The sequence below is a fragment of the Diplotaxodon limnothrissa genome, linkage group LG14, assembly GCF_057381915.1.
Source record: "Diplotaxodon limnothrissa isolate DT_005_m linkage group LG14, D_limnothrissa_male_GT1.1, whole genome shotgun sequence".
Taxonomy (NCBI): domain Eukaryota; kingdom Metazoa; phylum Chordata; class Actinopteri; order Cichliformes; family Cichlidae; genus Diplotaxodon; species Diplotaxodon limnothrissa.
Genome location: NC_140609.1, coordinates 16,203,815 through 16,226,215, shown reverse-complemented (window position 1 = coordinate 16,226,215; position 22,401 = coordinate 16,203,815). Strand labels below are relative to the sequence as shown.

At 44.0% G+C, this 22,401-nt stretch overlaps 1 protein-coding gene across 2 annotated transcripts; it reads left to right on the top strand.

Annotated features, from left to right (window-relative positions):
- Nucleotides 1-1,941: 1,941 nt before the first annotated feature.
- On the top strand, nt 1,942-21,358 carry tiparp (TCDD-inducible poly(ADP-ribose) polymerase). 2 transcript variants are annotated; one of them, XM_085371015.1, is made up of 7 exons: nt 1,942-2,204; nt 3,222-4,265; nt 11,790-11,979; nt 12,286-12,473; nt 16,727-17,077; nt 18,435-18,692; nt 19,764-21,358. In XM_085371015.1, exons 2-7 carry the CDS (start codon nt 3,247-3,249, stop codon nt 19,951-19,953), a joined length of 2,196 nt encoding a protein of 731 aa, XP_085227141.1. In that variant the 5' UTR covers nt 1,942-2,204; nt 3,222-3,246; the 3' UTR covers nt 19,954-21,358. The 2 variants fall into 2 exon arrangements, with proteins under 2 accessions (XP_085227141.1, XP_085227140.1); XM_085371014.1 differs by lacking the exon at nt 1,942-2,204 and having other exon boundaries at nt 2,842-4,265.
- The last annotated feature ends 1,043 nt before the right edge of the window (nt 21,359-22,401 follow it).

Sequence of the window (22,401 nt, the reverse complement as noted above, 5' to 3'; positions counted from 1 at the left end):
TTAATTGAATGACTGTCTAGTAGTTCACAGATGTCGAAAAACTGAGTGTGGTAAAGCCACTGATTTTGTTTATGTATATTTCTGCAATCTGCACATTGTACTGACTTTCATTTTAATGTTTACACCAGGGTTCCTTGTCAGCACTTTATGCTCAGATGTTTGTAAGCTAAAAATAAACTATTGTGTATGTTCAAATATACTGTTGTGATTGAAGAAGTTAAATAAAAATGTCAGTCATCAATTCATGCATCACCTCATGTCATCATAACAGAGGTCTGTCTTCCAGGAAAGAACAGTTTAAAATTAATGTAATATAGTATTGGCCATACTATATGATGTATTGCTTGTCTTTGTTTAATAATACAGAAGACAAAGACCTTAAAAAATAATCGCATATCGCATCGCAATCGCAATATTGGGGCAAAAAATCGCAATTAGATTATTTTCCATAATCGTTCAGCCCTAGTTTCTGTTATGTAAAATTGATTACTATTCTAGTGCATGTCAGTTATGAAATGAGTAGGCTGTGTTCTCTCAGCCAGTGTTGTTAAAGCATGTAATCTTTACTGACTGTGTCCTTTATAAAGCCATCGTGTGGCTTCTTCTTCTTCAATTTATGTTGATCTCTTCTTAAACCACAAGATTTCCATCATCTAAAGACCTTAAGACTTCACTTACCTCAGTTAAGGTCAGAGTTCAAGATTTAATAATAAGAAAGAGACTGGACAAAAATGGTATCCATGGGAGAGGTCCGAGGAAAAATTCACCGCTGACCAAAAAGAACACAAGGGGAACCATCATGATGTTTGCCAACAAACATATTGATGGTTCCCAAGACTTTTGGACCTACTCTGTGGACGGATGAGACACAAACTGAAGTTTCTGGAAGGTTGAGTCCCATTTCATCTGTTGTAAAACTGTATCATATCATCAGTCAAACATGGTTCTGGTAGTGTGATGGTCTGGGGCTGCCATAGTTGAAGGAACTATGAATTCTGCTCTCCAGAAAATCCTGAAAGAGAATCTCTGCTCATCGGTTCACACCTTGAAACTCAAGTACACTTGGGTTATTTAGCAGGACAATGATTCAAAACAGCAACACAGCAGTCCATCTCTGAATATTTTTTTTAAAAAGGGGAAGGGGGAGGGGGGTGAGTGGCCCATTACGATGCTTTCGCACTTACTCAAACGGGCTGTTCATGCTCAAAAACCCTCCAATGAGTCTGATCAATTCTACAAAGATGAGTGGGCCAAAAAGATGTGAAAGACTCATTGCCAGTTATCACAGTTCTTGCTGTGAAAGTTATTGCTGACACAATCAGTTATTAGGTTTATGGGGCCAGGTTAGTTTGGATACCTTTTTTTCTCTTAATAAATTTGTTTGTTGATCTAAAACATTTAAGGGTGATAAATGTGAAGAAAAGAGACAGACAAGACAGACAGAAAGACACACACTGTAAGAAAGAATGAAATCAGTGAAATCAGCAAGAGGGAGAATACTATTTCACAGCTGTGGTAATTAAAACAACCGCAAAATAAGGAGAAATAGAAATGTTTTGGTTTGTGGGTTTAGAATATAGCTCCAAAACTCACTACAGCAACCTACCAAAGCACTTTTCATATAGTATATAGTTTTTTTTTTACCTAAACCATTAATCTACTAGTTTTACTTGGAATGGATACATCTAAATTATTTAATTATTTTTCCATCAAAGAGCTGAAATTAACTTTAACAGTATGTTAATGCTTGTTTGTTTTTAGAAACCTACTTCCGGGGTCGCTGAGGTTTCCCCACACTCTCATGCTGCGTTTCCGGCCCCGCCTCCCTTCGAGCCGAAGCCCAGCCTTCCTTTGAGGAGACCCCGCCTCTGACAGGTTACGGGGGCGGGGCCAGGTTGTGCAAAGATGGGAGAGAGGGCAGTCAGTTAGAGCGTCTCTCGCCACAGCTGTGCGTTCCTCTCTTCTGTTCTCAGTCGTCTTTTCCTATCCGGCAGAAGGATACAAAGAAAGGGAGACACCATGAAATAGAGACGTAGTATGAACGCGTCGGGGACAACAGAAGGACGAGAGCAACCGAACCGGACAACAGTCTAGCCCCGGACACGGATACTATTATCCCCGGAGCTTCTCCGATGAGTGCACTGGATTTTACCCACCAAAGAGCGTCGAGACCGGGGGGGAGTGGGGCGGACATTATCGCGCAGGTAGGGTTTTGTCGCCTCGGTGTGAGAGACCCGGGGCTCTGCGGGCTGTCCTGTGGGGAAGCTGGGCATGCTGCAGTGCTTCTCTGTGTGTTTCTCTCACACGGACAGCCCGCAGAGCCCCTGGTCTGCTGATCAAGTGTTTCTGCTTAAAGAACGACGAGAGCTGCCGTTTGTGTAGCGGAGCGCTGAAACAAGTCTCCGGGGTGTCCCGCTTGTCTTTTGTCGCTGCTCGGCATTTGCGGTGCCGTGTGTGTCTCTGTGTGTATATATGGGACTGTGTGTGTATTTGTCAGCTGTAAAGCGTACGTGCAAAGTTGCTCGAGCAGCGACGTGTGAGCGGCACGTAGACGGCAGGGGCCGCGTATCGGACTCCCGTGATCAAAATACACCGTCCCGGGAGAGGGAGGTTTTGTTACAATTGATGATTTTATCGCTCCCGTTCGGATACGCAGCTGTAATTGCAGGAATGACGTTAGCAGCACACCAAAGAAAGGCACAAGAAGGAGGAGGAGGAAAAAGCATAAGACACTGCAATTATATGTTCTCGTTTTTTTTATGATTAATCTGAGGCTGGAGCCCAAGTTCCCTGCTGTAGGATTAGGTAATATTTTTCCGCTTCAGTTGGCCTGTTGACTGCACTAAGCTGCTTCACTAACGAGACTCTGTATAACAGGCTGTTCCTGTAATATTCCTATAAGGACGGGTTTATAATGACCGCAGATGATGATGATGATGGTGGTGTAACATGTGCTGGGTCATTCTGGGACCAGAGCAGTTTTGGTCTGCGGAGGGAGGGGGGTGAACTGGTTTCGTTTCGGTATATAGAGGGTGAGGGTTTTCCTTTCCAGGAAAGAAAAGATGAGTTTATGATATGGGCTAATACCTCGTCCGAGCGACACAGACTATTAATCATTTCTTTATGCGCTAGGATGACTTCACCTTGGAAACTAGGCTTAAAGGATTATAGGTGTTGTCTTTGATGACTACCTCTTTCTCTTCTCTTTCTCCTTCTCCCAGGACTGACGGGCTTTCACAGAAGCTCATGGACAAAACTTTGCACATTCTCCAGAAATCCACAGATGGTGTGCCGACCGGGATCACCCTGGATGTGAGTTTGAATATGGACGAAGGGGAAGATTTCACGGAGCAACAGATTGTGGGGCTCTCGGACAAAATACCTCTGGTGAAACCTTATTTCAAGAAGAAACAAAGGAAATTGGATGCCAAATGCCTCCACCGAGCCCTGGAGGATCCTATACTGACTACTTTGCTGAGCACAGATACGCTGGTCTCTGGGGATGGGGTGTTTGTTCCCCGGAACCAGCCGGGCCGGACTCCGGGGAATTTGTGCGCAGCGGCTGTAGTGAAACAGAACTGCCTGGGCCAGGTGTGCCTCAAAGACCGGGGCACCGCTGACAATGCCACCGCTGGGGCCGGTGTGCCTGGGTTGATCACCCAGGACGTTGATGTGGAAATAGCCGATACTACTACGGAGCTGGATGAGACTGTTCGGCGAGGGGAGCGACCTAAGATCAGCGATTCTTCCCCCGACTGCTTCCAGCTGAAACCGGGCCTCAGGGAGTCTGGTAGCGCGGTGACAATAACAGCTCCCAGCAGGGATATACCTCCCATAGTTGCACCCCAGGTTCCTCCACACCAGGAGGGGGCAATCAAAAGCAACGACCTCCTAACCTCTGGGGCAACAAATCCTCCAGTCAAAGACTGCACTGGAATCTCGGACCCCCTCCTCCTGCAGCCTGACAAAGGAGTGCTATTTCAGGACAAAAGTGAAGAGGCCTCACTGGATCTGGTTTTTGAGCTGCTCACTCAGCTCCAATATCACACACACCAGTCAGACTCAGTGGACATTTGTGTGGATTTCCTCCAGGGACTGTGCGTTTATGGCAATGACTGTGCCCACCACCACACCGTCCTGCCCTACCACTGGCAGATCCGCAAGAGCAGCAGCCAGACCTGGCAGAGCATAGCAGATGACTCCCAGGAACAGCTGGAGAGACTGTACTGCAACCCTGACAATGAGCAAGTCAGGCTAAAGTATCAGTAAGTATCCCGCTGTAGTGTTTACTGCAACCTGTACTCTGTGTTAATCAGTAGCATGTGTGCTACAAACTCCCTGGTTAGATACAGGACCCCTGCTACAGAGGGAAGCAGCATCAAAGTATTTCTGTTTTGTTTTTGGTTTTTTTTGGTTGGATCTTTGCCATCTGTGTCTGTGGGTGATGGGACAATTCACTTTGCATTCAGTCAATTGAAAGTAGGAAGTGAAACCACAATTCATGCCCCAAGAGTATCACCCTTCAGCATTTCTCTTTATTCCTGACAATTGTTTTCATATAAATTATAATATTTCCAATATAAGTGGACAATTAAACCGTTTCAAGTTTTAACCCAAATCCTCATTCTGTATAAGCGGGGCTGAAATTGGAGAATACTGCCACCACCCCAGTCCATTTGGTGTTGAACATGCTGCTGAAAGGACTGTGTGTTAGATCGATGGGTATTTGTGACATAGCAACAATGGTGCAGTAATCTGATAGGCTGCATGCAAGTGATAGTCTAAGCCACTTCTGGTTCAGAGTGTTGGAAACTGTAGACCTGAGTTTCCTCTTTGGTTTTGCCACCGGTGACAAACTGAAAACACTGCACAGCTGTTCTGTACATGCGTGGATGATGGACTGCAGACAAGTGACTGCTCCTCCCAATGCTGACTGTTGCTTTCACAGCTTTATAATGCACATGGTCCGTGTGTCCTTCTAGTTAATGTGTCACCTGCATTTACTGTATCTCTTTATTTGAACAGCTATCACGCCCTTGTGTAGGCATGGCCCTGATATCGGTTATCTATTTCCTGCACTTCCCTTCTTCCAAACCCAGATCTGTGATTGGCCAGAAAGCCGTCAAAAGCGAGGCTTTTTCTTTTCTTTCTTTCTTTTTTTTTTTTTTATAGCACTCGTTGCAGAAAGCCGTGAACTTGCGTGACCCCCAGCGGCCTTGTGCGGTCAGTGACACAAACGCACTTGGCAGCTCTCTTCTTCCCTCGGTCATAAGCGTGCGTGTCACTGTGTACACTCGCACCCACACTCACACACGCACTGCTTGGCACGCAAACACTCGCACGAATAAACTGCACAGGGAAGCAAAGTGACTCGCAGTGCTCTCACGCTCGCCTTTTAGCAGACGGAGATAAACGTCTTTTTCTCCCTCGCCCCCATTGGGGTGACACAAAGGAGCATCTACTGCTTCCTGTGAAACTGTACTGTATGCAAGTACATTCACACTGTCACACACACAAAGGGTACTTGTACACATGTTTGACCCTAAGCTTTCAATCTCTTCTGCAGTGTTTGCGAGTTAGAGGCCTCCCCTCATTTTCATGTCATTATGTGGATCTAATTACAAGTGCACTTTATGTCAGTATAGTGTAATCTTAAGGCATTAACCCTATCCACACCCCCACTCACATTTAAAGCCCTTTAAGCACCTATGTGTTTGAGGTGTGCACCAACTTTTGTGTGTATGTGTTTGACTTGTTGACTCATGTTTTCAGCTGAAACTATGCAAAGAGCATATTGCTCCACAAACAGGATATGCACCTGGTGGTGTCAACCCAGATTCTTCAGAGGCCTTTTGAGTGTGTCTCATACAGTAAGACAGGACCATCTGGCTCACTTGACTGAAACTGCAGTGGAAACCAGAAACGACAGAAACTTTTTACCAGCACATTTTCAATGTGTATATGTGGAAATTCTGTATCATATGAATAATCCTGTAATGACTGTTTTTGTTTTTCTTTACATAAAAAAAAAACTTTGAGGCATTTCAGTCAGTTTTCTTTTTTAGTCTGATGCTGGTGTATCTTCTGATGACTGGAGTTTTGTTAAAAGCTAATTTATTAATATATCTTTGCCATTTTTTAAGTGAATATACCCAAGTAGCAGAGGATACATTTTTAGTTTGGCTAAAAAGGAATTCTCCAACCCTGACCCTTAAAACAGGTTTGACTGTTTGTGGATGGTTGAATGAAAACACAACGTAAAACATTTTCACATGATCCCAGATAAGTCATTTTCTTGCGTGTTTAGCTTTTTATCGGCAAGAAGTAAACAGTGGCCAGTTTCTGGGTTTTTGGTTTTTTGGGGTTTTTTTTGTTTTGTTTTGATCTTTTTATTTTTCTAAGGTGGGCCATTATAGATTTTATTTACACCACAGGTAAGGACCGTAAATAAGCTCGTCTCTGGCAGATTCGATTATGTGCACTATGGGCAAACTTTAATATCGGTCGGGGGCTCTGAAAGCGGAGCAGCCTGCCGAGTGATGACACACAAACTGGGGGAAAGTCGGTTAGCCGTGCAGCGTCGACACAAATCAGCTCATTCAGCCAACTGCTCAAAGCTTTGTGTAGCATTGGGTGTGTGTGAGAGCTCTTTTGATCGTCTTACTTTAGAGATGCAACCCAGCTTGTCTTTTCATGCACGCAAGCAGCCACACGCACACACAGGGTGGAAGGCGTCACCGTGGTTACGGCAGCCAAATGATAACATCGTTAGCAGTATAAAGAGGAGCAGATGACTTAACAAGCTCTGCCGTCGGTATGGAGACACAGGCCCATTCGGCCTTTGGCCGCGCGCGCGTGTGTGTGGCAGGAAAGAAAATGCACGACTGCTTTTGTATATCTCCATCTGATTATGTTTTGCATGGCCTACTACAGGGCGTGTGTGTGTGTGTGTGTGTGTGTGTGTGTGTGTGTGTGTGTGTGTGTGTGTGTGTGTGTGTGTGTGTGATCCATAACACAGGTTAATCCCATCCATATGATAAGCAGGAATGGAAGTCCGGTTAATCCGTTTTAGTCATGAACTCAGCAGTGAGGAGGAATGTCACAGTCATCGCTTCTAAAACTTATACTGTAATAATCCTGCACCGTACAGTTGTTCATTTGTGCTGCCGTGTGTGTGTGTGAGAGAGAGTGAGGAATAGTGTTCACTTTACAAGCTGATTGTGTGACAACTGTTACTTACAACAAAATACAAACTTTTTCCTGTAATATCTGTTTAAGGAGGAACTTTAGCACTTGACATCTTGCTCTGTGTGTGTGTGTGTGTGTGTGTGTGTGTGCGTGCGTGTGTGTGTGTGTGTGCGTGTGCGTGTGTGTGTGTGTGCGCGTCAGTCATGAAGACAGGCCTTTTTTTGATTAACCATGTGATAAAAGCTTTGCTTGTCATTAACTGGCATAAAGAGTCACTGAGCGCCAAGGACAGAGCAACCTGACACCAAGGTGTGTGTGAGTGTGTCTTTGTGTTTCTATCACAGGGGATTCTGTGTTACCTAGATGTGTTTCATGAATCTCAGAAAATCAAGGATGATTGTGTCTAAGTGAGCTGTGTTTGTTTGTGAGAGTAGAGGCAGTATCAAGATAGTCAGACTGGATGTGTGTTTGTGTGGATATAATGTGTCAGACAGATCACGCCATGAATCAGAGGGGCGAGGTCTGTGTCGCTCTGCCTCTCATTACTCAAGAGTCTGCCTCCATTTTTTTTTTTTTTTAAATTCCAGCTCCACCTCCTTTTATTTAATTTAATTATTTTTTGTTCATAATAATTCCACACCAGATTTAATTTTTTTGTCTTCTACATTTCCTTGACGTGCCCATTTTCTTCCCTTTTATTCCTCTGTCTCGCTCCTTTTCTTTATTCCTTACTTTTCCCTGAAGGGCCCCAAAGAGGTGGGAGAGATGTCCCAGTGCTCTCAAGCAGAATCCTTTTCCCTGTGATTTCAAACAGTTTTTCTTTCTCTGGTCTTCTCTCCTCCCTCAAGTGTTAATTAAGTGTTGATTTAAATTCCAAACTCATTTGCTTATCTTCCCCCTTTTTCATCTTTTTTTAAAGCCTCACATTCTTTATAGGCTGGGCACCTTTAATATTTTCAAAAGAGAGGCTTAAAGGACTGAGAGAGGACACCCTGAGCTATGAGCTCAATTATGTGGACAGATACACTCATACTGGAAAAATCCAGGACGTGCAGGTGACGCGAGTGTGCACTTCTTCCTGTTCTGTGTGTGCGTGTGTGTGACTTTGTTGTGTGTTCACTGCCTGTAAAGCTAAAAAACAGGAACAAATGAAGCCTATTTAAATAGATAACTGGATTGTGAATACAAGGAAATAACACTAGTACGTGACATCAAGGTTCTGTGTGTGTGTGTGTGTGTGTGTGTGTGCGTGTGCGTGTGCGCGTGTGTGTGTGTGTGTGTGTGTGTAAAAGAAGTGTTCGTCAGCAGATTTGCTTGACTGACTGAGTTATCTGGGCGTGACTGGATGAAGTTTTGCGTGTACGTACATGAATCTGTCCAAAGAATGTGTGTGTGTACGTACATAGACGAGTGTTCCTCCAGTGTGTGATGTTCACAATAGCATGACTGATGTTGGAATGTGGGTCCTTTGGTGTGTAGTCATGAGAAAGTTTGAAGGTGTGTGTGCTATAGGCATATTCCTTAGGAGCCGCTGTCCTTTTTCCATCGCCTTGCCTGCTTGTAGTGTTGGGAGCTGCTCGGTACAAGTTCCTTTCCTTTTGGGTGCACCTTGGGAGAAAAGTGGGAGAAGCCCCGCATTTCCAGCATGGTCTTTGACTCTGCTAGAGTGGGCGTGCTTTGGGTCACTATCCAACTCTTGATTGGCCATCTTACCAAATCTCAGTTCACTTAATTTAACTGCTGGAATTTTATTTTTAAAATGGGGCAAACTAGATGGGGAGGAAGGGGCTATATGAAAGGAATTGGAAATAATCAACTCCGGAGACTCCAGTATTTGTCTGAATGTGCAGCGGGGAGGGAGAGAGTAGGATGTGTGAGAGGTAGATACAGAGGCTACATCCTTTTTTAAAATTTCCAATCAGTGTTTTATGTTGAAATGATAAGGTTGAAAAAGCAAGGCTGAGGTGGTTTGTGGAGATGGTGGAAATACTGGTCGGAGGAGGAAAATAAGACCTCACAGGAGGTTCATGGATGTAGTGAAGTAGGACACATGGTTGGAAGGGGTAGAGTGAGATGGAGGCAGAACTGGGTCAGAGGCTTTTCAAACAGTCTTTTTAGAGGTCCTACTAGACCAGAGTAGAGCAGACCTGAGGCGTAAATATAACAAGCATGCTTTTAAATGAAAACATATCAGTAACGACACTGTGGTAATGAGTGAGGTAGGATGGAAAGCTCAAGTTCATTTTCTCATAACACTTGTGCATGGTTTGTTAGTCAGCCACACACACACACACACACGTGTCATCATTACATACCGTCACAGGCGAAAAACATTCTGTTCCGATACCATGAAAACATGTCACAGGAGAGCGCACAGGTGCAGGACAGGGTGAAACTAAAGATCAGCATCAGTGAAAATCAGATTTATTTATTTTTGTATCATCACTCCCTTGCACCTTTTTTCATTGTTGTTCTGTTTTTCTCTTCCATTTCTGCCTTTCATTTTCACATTAATACAGCTATTCATTTTTTTTGTTTTGTTTTTTTCCCATTTTAAACTGAAATGCGTCTGCGTTAGTTGAGAAGAATTCAGAAAGTCGCAGGGATTATCTGCACCTTCTCTCTGTGTGTTTCTGGTAATCAGGTGATCTGATTATCAGTGACTCACTCTTCAGTTACTGTTTTGTTTCTGCACGTGCTCTCTAAATGAACTCTCATTTCACTTCCTATTCCAGAGATGTGTTCGCGGTATGACTTTGCAGAAATACAGATGTAAATTTAGGGTATGTAACTACCATTTGAGTCAGTGTTTATGCGAGTTTTCAAAAAACGAGACGGGACCTCTCATTATCACCTTCCTGTGAGACACTGGTGTGTTTGCCAGTAACCCCAGCAGCCAGTACCTGCACTTAGTGGATGAAACTGAAGACTTGTTTTCTCTTCGGCCATTATAATACGAGGTTTCACCGCTTCAGGCTGTTGAACTTATAAGGAGGTTTCAGCGCTACTGCTACTGCTGCTGCTCCACTTCTCTGTTTTTCAGTGGGAAACCTCTAAACTGTGTAGTGTACTTTTTTTAAAGTAACACACACACAGTCTAACATTTTCACGTTACATTCACTTAGCTTCTCACTAATATCAATGAGACCATTAACATCATCATGCAATGTGCCCGCTTCTATGGCTGTAGTGTCATGTGCATGTTTAGTGTGTTAAATATTTGTATAGATCGTGTATATGTGTGTCCTTGCCATAGCACGCCAGTGTGTTTGGCCACATTTATGTAAGTGGTATGTCTGACCCAGAAAGGATTTGCCGGAGGCTCGAGGGAGGACTAATGCAGCGCGACTGATGCACATGCACACACTCAGACATGCACGCAACAGTGTTTTTGACCCGCGTGTGTTGGGACAGAGAGGGGTTAAGGCGAGGTTGTATGGGCGTGAAAAGATTATGTGTTTCCCCTATTTATTTTTTTGGCAGATGGTAACTCTACTGTACTATGCTGAAGTGCATTCACTGACCACCTACAGCTACTAGATCATTATTCTGTAGGTTAACCTGATTGTTTGCTACTCGAAATAGCAAGGCTTTAGAGCAGGGGCTGGAGTATTATCATTATTATCATCATGTCTAGATTATTGTAATTCATTGTTCACTTGTCAAAGCAAAAACTCCCCGAATCGTCTGCAGCTGCACTAACTCCCCACTGAATGCAGAATTCATTTTAAGACTGTGGTTCTGACTTTTAGAGCTGTAGATGGACAAGCACCAGCTTACATCAGTGAACTTTTACATTCTTATGTCCCCAGCAGGTCCCTGAGGTCATGTGATCAGGGCCTGCTGGCTGCTTATCATATGAGGCTGAAAAGGACACAGCTTTTTCAACATTGGCTCTCAGACTCTGTAGCTCTCTCAGAGGGAGAGAGCTACAGAGTCTGAGAGCCTTAGATCTGTGGACTCGGTGATCTCTTTAAAAAACACACACACACAGAACAAAACAACTAAAAACTCACATTTTTAAATTTGTTTGGTTAACTTTTTTTTTTTTTTAATGTTCTGGTATTTTCTTTGTTGATGTTTACTGATGTTTTGATTTGGAAGGGCTAACCTATCTTTTTATATAATATAAAATTTGCTAGGCAGCTATTTGGTTACTTACTGTAAAGATTTGAGAGCAATGTCAGCCATCGTTGTACATAATGAGAGAGCTGTTCCCATGAGCTGGTTCCATGGGGAAGTCAAAGTAAAGTTAATCCTAGTAACTTGCTCAAGGGCACTTTGAAGCACAGTTGTCATGTATGGCTTTCTGTTTTTCATTTGTAAGTCATTTACTTTAAATTTACACCCTATGCAGCTCAGTATAAGTGACTAAGTAGAGGTTTGATCATCCTGCTCCAGGGCTCACGGATTAAGTTAACGTTCCATCAACAGCTTCGTGCTTTGTAGCACAGCTTCTAATGGAAATATAAACTGTGACTATTTAACAACAAGGTCATCACTCCACAGCCCTGCGTGCTAGCCGTCCGGGTTAATGTGCATTGCTGACTGCAGCGCTTAGCTACGTAGTTATTCTAATGACTTCAAACCTTGTGTTGCAGGGGTCGAGTGTTTGCCCTAGACTTTGGGACGATGCGAGTGTGCGACCTCGAGTTTGACTGCGTCCGACGACTGAGCACCCCCCCCAGCCCTCTACCCCTGCCTGCGATGAACCCAAACCCCACCCCCAGCTGTCACACAGTGTGGAAGTACTACTGCAGAGACAATTTTGGCTGGAGGGAATACTCCGAGGTGAGCCATTCGGTGCATTTATTTGTGTGTGTTCGGGTGCATTCAGGCTCTGCGAACAAGATGCCAGACACATTAGCTTCGCCCACATTAATCAATTGTCCAGTGATGGGGTGGATTTAGAAAAACAGCTCTCATGTACACAAACTACTTGCTTTTGTAACACAGCTTTTTATCCATGTGTGACCTTTTATTTATCGTCTTTGCAATGGCCACATTTGATTTACAGGTAAAATGGAAAAATGCAGAAGTTACCTGCAGAAAATGGTAAACAAATGTGTTTTCCCTCCCTTTCCTTCTGCTCCACAGCCTGTGGTTAAGCTCATAGAGGAGGCGAGTTCGAGAGGTCTTAAGGAGGTGAGGTTCATTACGCTCCAGAACCAGTATATCCTCAACATCAGGGAGGGCTTCCAGCAGAACGCAGTCTTCGGGTTCCGACGTCAGATCAAGAAGCGGCCCATGTTCATGTCCTCCGTGATTCTCACACCACACCTACAGTAAGTAAACATGGCTGATATTAGATCTAACTACAGCTTTGCTTTTGTGGTTAGGAGGTGAGCACTAATAGAGCTAAAGCTGGATCCAGAGGTTGAGGTTTTGGCCATGGTGAAGACATGGCTCGAGTAGATAAACAACAACACAGCTGAGATGTCTCCACAGTGACTTAGTGGATTTGCTCTCAGAGCATCGCTTGCAGTAATGTAAGCAGAGACTCGTTTTTGTGAACGTGTTACTGTATTCATAGGAACTGTATTGTACTCTGCGCGGGCATTAGGCTTAGTTTAGATTGGGCGGAGTGATACACCCAGTATGGTGGCTGTTCTGAACTACCTAATGTGACGGTTGTTGTGATGCAGACTTTAAATAAAGGACTGCATCTGAGGCCAAAGCTGTTAATCACATAATGACTATTGCCAAGATACACCCAGCCTTATAGTAAGTAATGCCAGAAAACGACTTTTTCCAGAGCTTAGTATTGGTACTAATTAACAGTAGCAGTTCTCGTTTGAAAGGTAGCAGTCATTAACTAGATTAATAGCCTTGCTTTTCTGTTTTTTCCTGCTGGCTTGCCTTTGTACTTTCCAGCAGAGCTGTCTAAATCGTTTAGCACTTAGATCAGAGAACATTTAGTATTTTTGCACATGAAGCAACACTGACTTCTAGAACAAAGTTCTGCGTTCAACACAAAAAAAGTCCCTGGCAACATGTGCAAAGTCACTCGCACACAAAGTTGATTCTTGAGTATCTGACACGCCATCTTCTTGTGGCTCTCTGTGTTCTCTGAGCATCCTGAATTTGTAGTTTGGAGACGCTGCAGGCACACAGAGGTCGGTACATGATGTTAATGTCACAGTCAGCGTTGAATACTGAACACTGTATTCACATTTTATCTTTTCTGCTGCACACTGGCAGCCTGAGCTAAACTCAAACCCCATCTTTACCACGGCACAGATTTTTGGCACGTCAAACAGAGTCACTGGGACACGGGGAGATGTCCTGTGCAGAGCGAAGCAGATGGACGGGAAAATGAGATAAAGGAGGCAAACGAGAACAGACGAGTCAAGTCGAGAGACGGGGCAGAGGCAGAAATCAAGGAAAGGGTGAAAAGAAGCAAAACATTAGCGCTCCAGATCTAGCAAACCTTTTCTAATGCGTTTCTTTCCCCTCTTTTCTTTTTAAAAAAAAAAATAAATTCTTTCTTTAGCTCAGTCAACTTCCTGTCCTTATAGCAGTGAAGTGATCTGACTTGCAGCACTCGGGTCTTATTTTTGAAACAAGTAATACCAGATTGGAAACAAGTGGAGTCATTTCACCCCATTTGCAGAATCTTTCACTTCCTTTGCCGAGCAGGCTGCTGTAGCGGTGTCCTGCCAGTTTCCCACACAGAGCGAACGCTAGAACGAGCTGTTCCTACCGGGGCCCTGACAGGCAGGGGAAGACAAAATGGAGAGCAGGAGATGGAGGGAGAAAAGGAGAGAAGGAAAAGAGAGAGAGAGGGAGAAGGAGGGAGACGCAGAGCACAGCTGAGGAAGTGAATGAGGTCTAAATGGTTTCCAGACTGGGTGCACAGCAGAGTGGAGTTGGTGAGTGAAGGAGTGTGAAATGTTCCTGTGGGGAGCTGGAATTTGGATTGAGTGACTTGTTATGGGACGTTGTCATCCATTTGGTGTGTGTGTGAGCTTCAGTTAATTACTTTATCTGATCACAGTCACACAATGGGCACCAAAAAAGAAAAAAAAAGCTTCTAGCCAGGCGATCCAATAAAATGGGAATTTTATTTGTGCAAAGGAATGGCTGTCAGTCCGTCCGGTGTCCTTTCGAGTGACCTGAAACAGTTTGTTGGCGTGTGTGTGTCTGTGTGTGTGTCTATCAGGAACAATCTGTGCTTGGGCTTGGAGGTTGAGGTCATTAGCTTGATTGGCACTCTCCCCCCTCACTCCCCTCCCCACCGCTCTCCCCCCGCCTTCCTTCTGTCATCTCTTTCTGCTCTGCCGGTGTTATTTTCAGCCATCTCCTCCCCTCTCTCCCCCCCTTGTTATCTGCCCCTAATCTTCCTCCTTTTCTTTTTTTCCTCACTCTTTTCTCTCCCCCAAGTCCATCATTCTCGTGTTATCTGTCCCTTTTCATTTCACACTTGTTTTCTGCAGCAGGCTGTCTGTGATCTCTTCAAAGCACACAGGGAATAGAGACATCGATTTCAGGGAGGAGGGGGGAGAGATCGAGACCGGACAGACAAGATAAGCGAGAGAGAGAGAGAGAAAGGAGATGAGAAAAACTGTCGCACCGACTTAGAGTCACTCTGATCACAGTCTCCTGACAACGCGCGCACACACACACACACTCACTTTCTTATGGCTGATAGCACTAACAGCATTTACACTTGGAGGGCGATAACTTGACAGCCAAACTACTGTTACCGACTCAAATGCCAGACGTAATAGTTTTCTTTTTTTGTCACTTTTTGACAGCTCCACAATGGGCATTTTATTTCCCCCCCCTCGTGTCTTGTTCTCGCTCCTGTCTCTGCTTCACTTCGCCTCCCTGTTGTCTTGTTTGGTGTCTGGGTTTCATTTTCGCGCAGTCCTGTTGTTTTGTTTGGTCGGTGATGGCTGACGGCTGCTGAGGAGCTGCTCCGCTCCCCTGTGCGGTGATGTCATTGTTGACAGTCAGTGGCAGATGATTTTTAGAGAGCGCGCTCGTGGAAATGCTAGTCCACTGCGGCAGGCAGGCGGGCAGTTTTGTTTCACTCTTGGGGATTTTTGGGTGTGTGTATGGGGGGAGGGGGGGGTATTGATTGTAGGCATATGGGAGCACAGCTATAGGAAGGTGGAGAGATGGGGAGTGTGCTGGGGTGCCATTAGGTGATGGTTTGGTTGCTGTAAATTCCTCCAAAGCTGCTCTCACTGACCTTCAGCAGGCATGGATAAAGGCAGATGAAAAGAGATGAGGTTTCAATAAAGGGCAGCAGCTATCATCCCTCTGTGAAGCACACTTGATCAGAGTAATCGGCGCTTCTGATCCAGTCACAGTTGTCCGGTCTTTCTGAGCATCGTGTGGAGGCCTTTTCATAATGCGGATTCTCAACTATGAGCAGTTTATTGATATTTTTTGTTGTCTTTTTTTTTTGTAAACAGACCATACTTCAAAACAATTGAAGTTGGTGAGAGCCCCTCCTGTGTCACACATTCCTCAGTGGCTTAGGGGCTAAGTTACCTCTCACTCTGTCCCTTGTATGTTGAAGGTCGAGGGTTCAAGTACAGTGTGGGGTGTTTTTCAGGGTGACACTTTTTTGTCTATATTATGTAATCCTCATCAACACACTTTTCAGAAATCATTTTTATATTTTATTTTTTTTAACTGTAAATATTTTCCCACGCACAAAATGATTGTGTACTGCGGAGGGACAGCTTTACTACAGCAAGGTAAATGTCCCTGAACAGTGAGGGTGACTACACTTTGAATACAAAACCAGTATGGCAGAAATTATTATGATCACTCAGAGTAATCCCATTATGTACCAGGTAGCTGCTATCTCAGGTACAGTACACTTGTGTTTATGAGCCATCTCTCTTCAACTCTGTTAGCCAACCCCTTTATCTCTGGCTTTTTAGCTGCACTGAAGTCAAGCTACAGATTGAGTCCACTCATAGCAACAATCCCACCACAGTTTCTCCAGAAATTGCGTAATCTAGTTATTTATAAGATTGCATGCGAGTAAGATCATCTCACTGCCCTCTAATTAGACGTAACTTACATAATACTTCCTAGTAACATTTTTAATGACTTTATATTGCATGTAAAATGAAATGAATCATACTTTATTCAAGGTGACAGAATTAGCACACAGCTACAGCTGCTTTCTTATATGTGATTGGTCGGTAGTACTCAGGCTACAAACCGAAAACGTCCCTTTGCCTGCAGATCTGAGTATAGAAATTCGAGCTGCACTGAATATTTTTCATGTAAACCTCATCACAATTCCCAGAACCAAAACTGATGTGTATAAATGTTTGTTTTGTCTGATCAAGCAACTTGCAAATTCATAAAATGTCTTTTATCCCATTCAGTTTGATAATCAAACAGCCTATTGTCAGTAGCTTGGTTTGTCCTGAATATAAATATATTTGTCTATATAATGTGCAGTATATGCCCTAAATATGCTATTAACATAGGAAATAAGTAACCATTAATGATATTTCTTACACTACTGTCAGAAATCTAACGCTTCATTTTCTTTCTTTCGTTTTAGGACTTTGAGCGGCCTCTCTCTATCTCCTCTCAGCTGTTCGTCGTCCTCTTCCTCATCCTGCTCATCATCCTCTTCCTCCTCCTCATTATCATCATCCTCCTCCTCTTTGTCCATGGACCTTCCTGCGTCATATCCCCTCTCGCCAACTACCACCAACCCACCCAGCCTTTTTCCTGAAACGTGGTTGCCAATGACCATGAGCCAGGACTTCCTTCAGGTGCCGGTTTCCCGCGAAGACCGCAGCTACAGGACGGTGTACAGCCTGTTCCACAAGACGGTTTCGGAGACCAAGTTCAGGATCATCAAGATCCTACGTGTGCAGAACCCCTTCCTATGGGAGAAGTATAAGAGGTGAGAGGAGAAGCAGATTATTATAGAGATGTCTTTTAATCATGTATAATTCCTACAAACTTTAACCATGACACCAGGAAACTTTTCTGTCAGTAAGTGTGCTAGCAGGGTTGCATGTATTAATTTCTTTTGCATGTAGCTTCTTTTTTTTCATGCTTTGTGGGAAAGCTGTGGCATTCGAATTTGATGCATGTGTGGTTGGGTTGTCGAGCACAGCTCTGCTGAAATAATCAACATCTACGATGTCATGAGAAAGGCACGAGTTTCAAAACTTGTTTTGACAGTCGAGAGATTTGACCTCACTTGAGGACATAAAATAAGTATTGATGTTAACAGCAACGATCTGTGTTTTATATAATGAACCCATAGTGTTGCTGAAGTTGCACCAGAGTACGGTGGTAGTTTCACAGACTTTGCTGTTGCGGTGCAGACTGGATGTTAATCCTTTTTATTCAGATATCTGTTATTGAAGTCTAAAACGTTTAAGACTGAAACGATAATCAAAAAAAGGTTTAATGTAAAAAAATGTAAAGAGTGGGGAGGTAAGAAAGAAAGAAAGAAAGAAAGAAAGAAAGAAAATAGGCCAAATGGGAGCAGCTGTGTGGGACTTCGTGAGAACGAGTCAGCAGTGGTGTGTGAAAACAGCAGATGGAGAGATGTTTGGTGATGATGATGTTCCTGTCTTCAACACACAGGGCTAACCGCTGTGATTAGTGCAGGGCAAGGCCTATCAGCTGTGACAGTTATACTCTCCCACACGGGTACCACACGGTTTCAAAATGACTGAAGGTGTGTGTTTCTGTGCGTGCGTGTCACTGAATTTGAAAGTGTTGCCCCCCCCTCTGAATGTCGGTAGAGTTCCTCTTCCCACACTCTGGTTATGACAGGAAACCCATAACTGCTTGTTTGCTTGTCTGTTTGTGCGTGTGTGTGTGTATTTGCACGCAAATGACTTGTGAAATGTTCATGTGAAAAGAGAGCGTTTATCACCTCTTTTCTAAATTTGGAAATTAAGTGTGTGTGTGTGTGTGTGTGTGTGTGTGTGTGTGTGTGTGTGTGTGTGTGTGTGTGTGTGTGCGCGTCACTAACAAGCTGAGAGATCATGGGAGGTCATGCCAGGGTCACAGCCTTTCTGGCCTGAAACACTTTCAAAATGAGCAGCGCGTTACAGCGTCACTGTACCGATCGTTGCGCAAGAACCAGATTCAGGGCTGCGTTTTTCCACAGTTTCAGTGCACGCAAGGTTGTGGTCACAGTTAGTGTTAAGTCGTATTTTCTCATCAATACAGTCTGTGTGTTATTTTCTGAAATGAATGAATCGCTGACAAATCCCCTTTCGCCTCCTCTGCTCCAACAGGAAGAAGGAGTACATGTCGCGGCGCATGTCGGAGAGGGACCGGCAGCTGAGCGAGCGTCACCTCTTCCACGGCACCTCGGCCGACGTGGTGGAGGGCATCTGCAAGCACAACTTCGACCCCCGAGTCTGTGGCAAACACGCCACCATGTTCGGACAGGGATCCTACTTTGCCCGTAAAGCTGTCTACTCGCACAACTTCTCCAAACGCTCGCCGAAAGGAGTCCACTGCATGTTCCTGGCCAAAGTCCTCACTGGAAGGTAGGTGTGTGCGTGCATGCTTGTGTGGACACTGATAAGAAAACATCTCCAGTTATGGGTGGAGTTTTATTTATCTGGAGGGGGAAAAATAACATGTCATTTGGGTTAAATTGCTGGGAATATATTAGCTTAATCGTGTGATTTGTGTGCCTCTAAAGCAATGGCCCCCACTTATACCACTCACAGTGCTTTGCTTTGTTTAATTGTTCCCCGTTTACATCTTAGCTAGATGTAAATCTGCTTTGGTTTAGAGGAGGTCGGAAAGAACATAGTTTGGTAAATGCTAAATCAAGGCCTTATGTGTCCTGGGTTTATCGCTGGCTTGCACGGTTTAGCGTCCCTAATGAACCGTTTGCAGTGTTTGACAAGTATGTTCCCTCCAGTGCACGGCTCTGCATAAACAACTTTTCCTTTTTGACCCCCGTCTCTCGCAAACGCTCGAGTACTTCTACATTTCGATTTACAGAACACATCGGCATCAATCTGGATCGTGAGAAACCGGAGGTTCTTTTCCATAAACCATCTTTCATGTCATACTATCGTCATGCTACACAAATTCCTTTTAAAATGCAAGTCAAATGTAGAGCCACACATGTAAAACAGCTGATTTGGCTGTGCCCATCGTACGTTGCCGGCTTTGTTTTGCTGCAGCAGAGTGTGTGGTGCACCCAGGGGATTGTGTGGCGGTTTAGGAACAACACTCTGTCTGTAAACCTGGGTCCAATCTGTTCCACGGCATAAGCGTCAGACCCGAACAGCAACACAGACTCCACGTCTCTACCCGCTGCCTTTGTCTTATTTATGATCCCCGAATAAGCAGCACAGAGACTGATGGATGACGGGTCTTTGGGGATTGACATGAATATTTAAGCGAGGAAAAACAACCTGCCTACAGTGCACAGTTTCATTTCATACAGTCGCTACATGCTGTATTATATGAAGTGTGGCGAAAGATACGGCAGTCTTGTAATCTTGAAATTTAGATTTCTGTGTGATAAATTATTATCTTGTATCTCCAGAGTCCCAGCTCCTTAACTGAGCTTTTCTGTTTTCCTCTTTGTTTTCACACAGGTATACTGTAGGAAATCCCTCTATGCGACGGCCTCCACCTATCAACCCTCGTGACGCCTCTAGCGACCTCTATGACTCCTGCGTGGACAACTGGATGGACCCCCAGATCTTTGTCATCTTCAATGATGACCAGAGCTACCCTTACTTCATCATTCACTATGAGGAGGTGCCCAGTACAGTCGCTGTCTGAGCCAAGATTGCAACGCGGTGTCTGTATTTGCAAACACTTAATGTGCAGAGTCTGTTCAGGTTGTAGATGAGTGGATCTACTCATCTACAGCCACTTTAAAATAACAATTAAGACGAATTAAAAAGAAAGTATATGTCCACTTTGGTTTAACAGACTCTATTGTAATCGGTTTGTTACACTAAATTTAATCCAACTGAAGGTGAAACCAGTCGAAACAGACTAAAAAATGTTTGCAAATACTCGGTGTTCCCGGTCTGTAGTCAGCTGGATCCACCTAGCCTGGACTGCATCAAGGAATAACAGACCGGATTCATCTGGACGAAACTGGACTAGCAAAGGACACACCTGTTTTAATCTACTGTTCAGAGGTGGATGACAACTGAAAACGGCTGCAACAGACTTGAGTGGACTCGTATAGCACACTTTGTCTGCTGTGGACAAGTGATTATCGTCACTTTGGAAAAAGACGAAATGTACTTATTTGGAGCAGATGCAGGTAAAACCCAATCTAGCCCGCACCCCCACACTTAGCCTAGCCTGGCTGCCCCTCCTTGAGCCTGCTTCTGATGGAGGTCCCTTCCTGTTAAAAGGGAGTTCTTCCACCCCGCTGTTGCCAAGTGCTTGCTGACGAGAGCCTGTTGGGTTTCTCTCTGTAATACTGTGGGGTCCTTACCTTACATTATAAAGCGCCTTTGGGATGACTGTTGTTCTGAACCTGCGCTTATATAAATAAATAAATTTAATTGGGTAATTTTGACTTGTACATGATCGTGGTTCCCACTGGACAAACACTGTAGTAGACAGTTGGCGTCCTCTCAGTACTGTGAATGACCACCTGGCCACATTATTATTTTGAGGAAGCTGCAACAGACCAATCAGAGGCTTCCACAGAGAAGCTGTTGGAAACCCTGACCCTCCTGTTAAAGTGTTTACCCAGCCTCCGGCCCATTTTCAAGTATATGTGCTGCGTGTATGAATCTTTTAAGTTTAACAGACATTTATTTTGTGGCCTCTTCTTACCAGAGGTGGATGTGAGTTTCAGAGGGACTTTCCACATACTGTTAACCTCATGGCAGAGGATTCACGTGAAGCTAGTGCTGCTCCCGGATGCCGTTTTAGCTGTTGTGCCCACCGCTTAGGCTCCTTTGAGGGGCTGAGGCGTGTACGTCATGCTGAGACATAATGCTGCTGCAACGGCGGCAGCGCTGTAGCGTTCTGTCAACAAACCCCCTTGAAACTCATCTCTCTCGGATTGCTCTGTCGCTCAGAGACGGTAGAATTTCTTTTTGTTTTTGAGACAAGGTGTACAGACGTTCTTTGTTTATATTTGAACTGTGTGCCTTTTGTTCATAAAAATGTTTATTTATGTTAGTTTAATGTAACATTGGTTAAATAAAAGAATCTAAAAGAGAAAATGACTGACTGGTCAACCTGTGCTTTATTCAAATCGCATCATTCATTAGTAACTTGTGCTAATGGTGTTTTTATTGGATATTTCTGTATATAACAAAATCTGTATAATTCTAAACATCAGTTTTAACAAGCGCTCCAACACCCCTGACAGAAATGTAGCCCCAAACCATGACAGAGCCTCCACCGTGTTTTACAGATGGCTCTATCGCTGTCCTGACCTCCGCCCTACATATTGAGGATAAAACCCCAAAGTTTCACATTTAAAGGCATCATTGCATCACATCTTTTGCTACTGATTTTCAGTCCAGTCCAGTTCCAGTTTTTCATAGATTCAACTAAAGAAATGGGGGAGAAATGATGTTTGTGTGACAGCTGCTAGTAACAAAGTGTCTCAAGATATCATTTAAAACTGGTTCTTTGCGAAGTTACACCTAACTCAACATTCTTCTAAAAATGTCTAAACTGCTCTTCTGGGAGCGATGGGAACGTCGCTCGATCAGTTCAGCTCAGAAGACGACTGCTGACACTTTCACCAAACTCAGATCTATTCTAAAGTCTAAAGAAAAGAAAATAAGATACAAAGACAGTCAAGTGCAGTTGCTGGATTTACTATAAATACACTAAAATCCAGTAAACAAAGTGTGGCTCATTAATAGTGCGCTGTATCTTAAGTCAGAATGCATTGCTTTATATCCACGATGCTTCAGCTTCTTTTCAGTTCAGTGAAGTCAACAATAATCCTTCTAACTGCCACGGAGAAACACTGGCTTGATGTATTGAGACAAAAGCATTTGTTTTATCTTCTAAAGATACAACATGGCCTGTGCAGCTTTTATTCTGTTATATTTATACAGTTGTACGCTGGTGGATGCGCTTTTAAACATGGCAACAATTTGAAGTAATCCCTGTGAGCCACAAGCTAACTGTTTAGTTTCAGACCATTATTTTTCTACTGTCGGCTCGATAAAATATGAATGTAGTTATGTTCATCTGGTCAGTGGCGGTCCTAGCCAGTTTGGTGCCCTGGGCGAACAC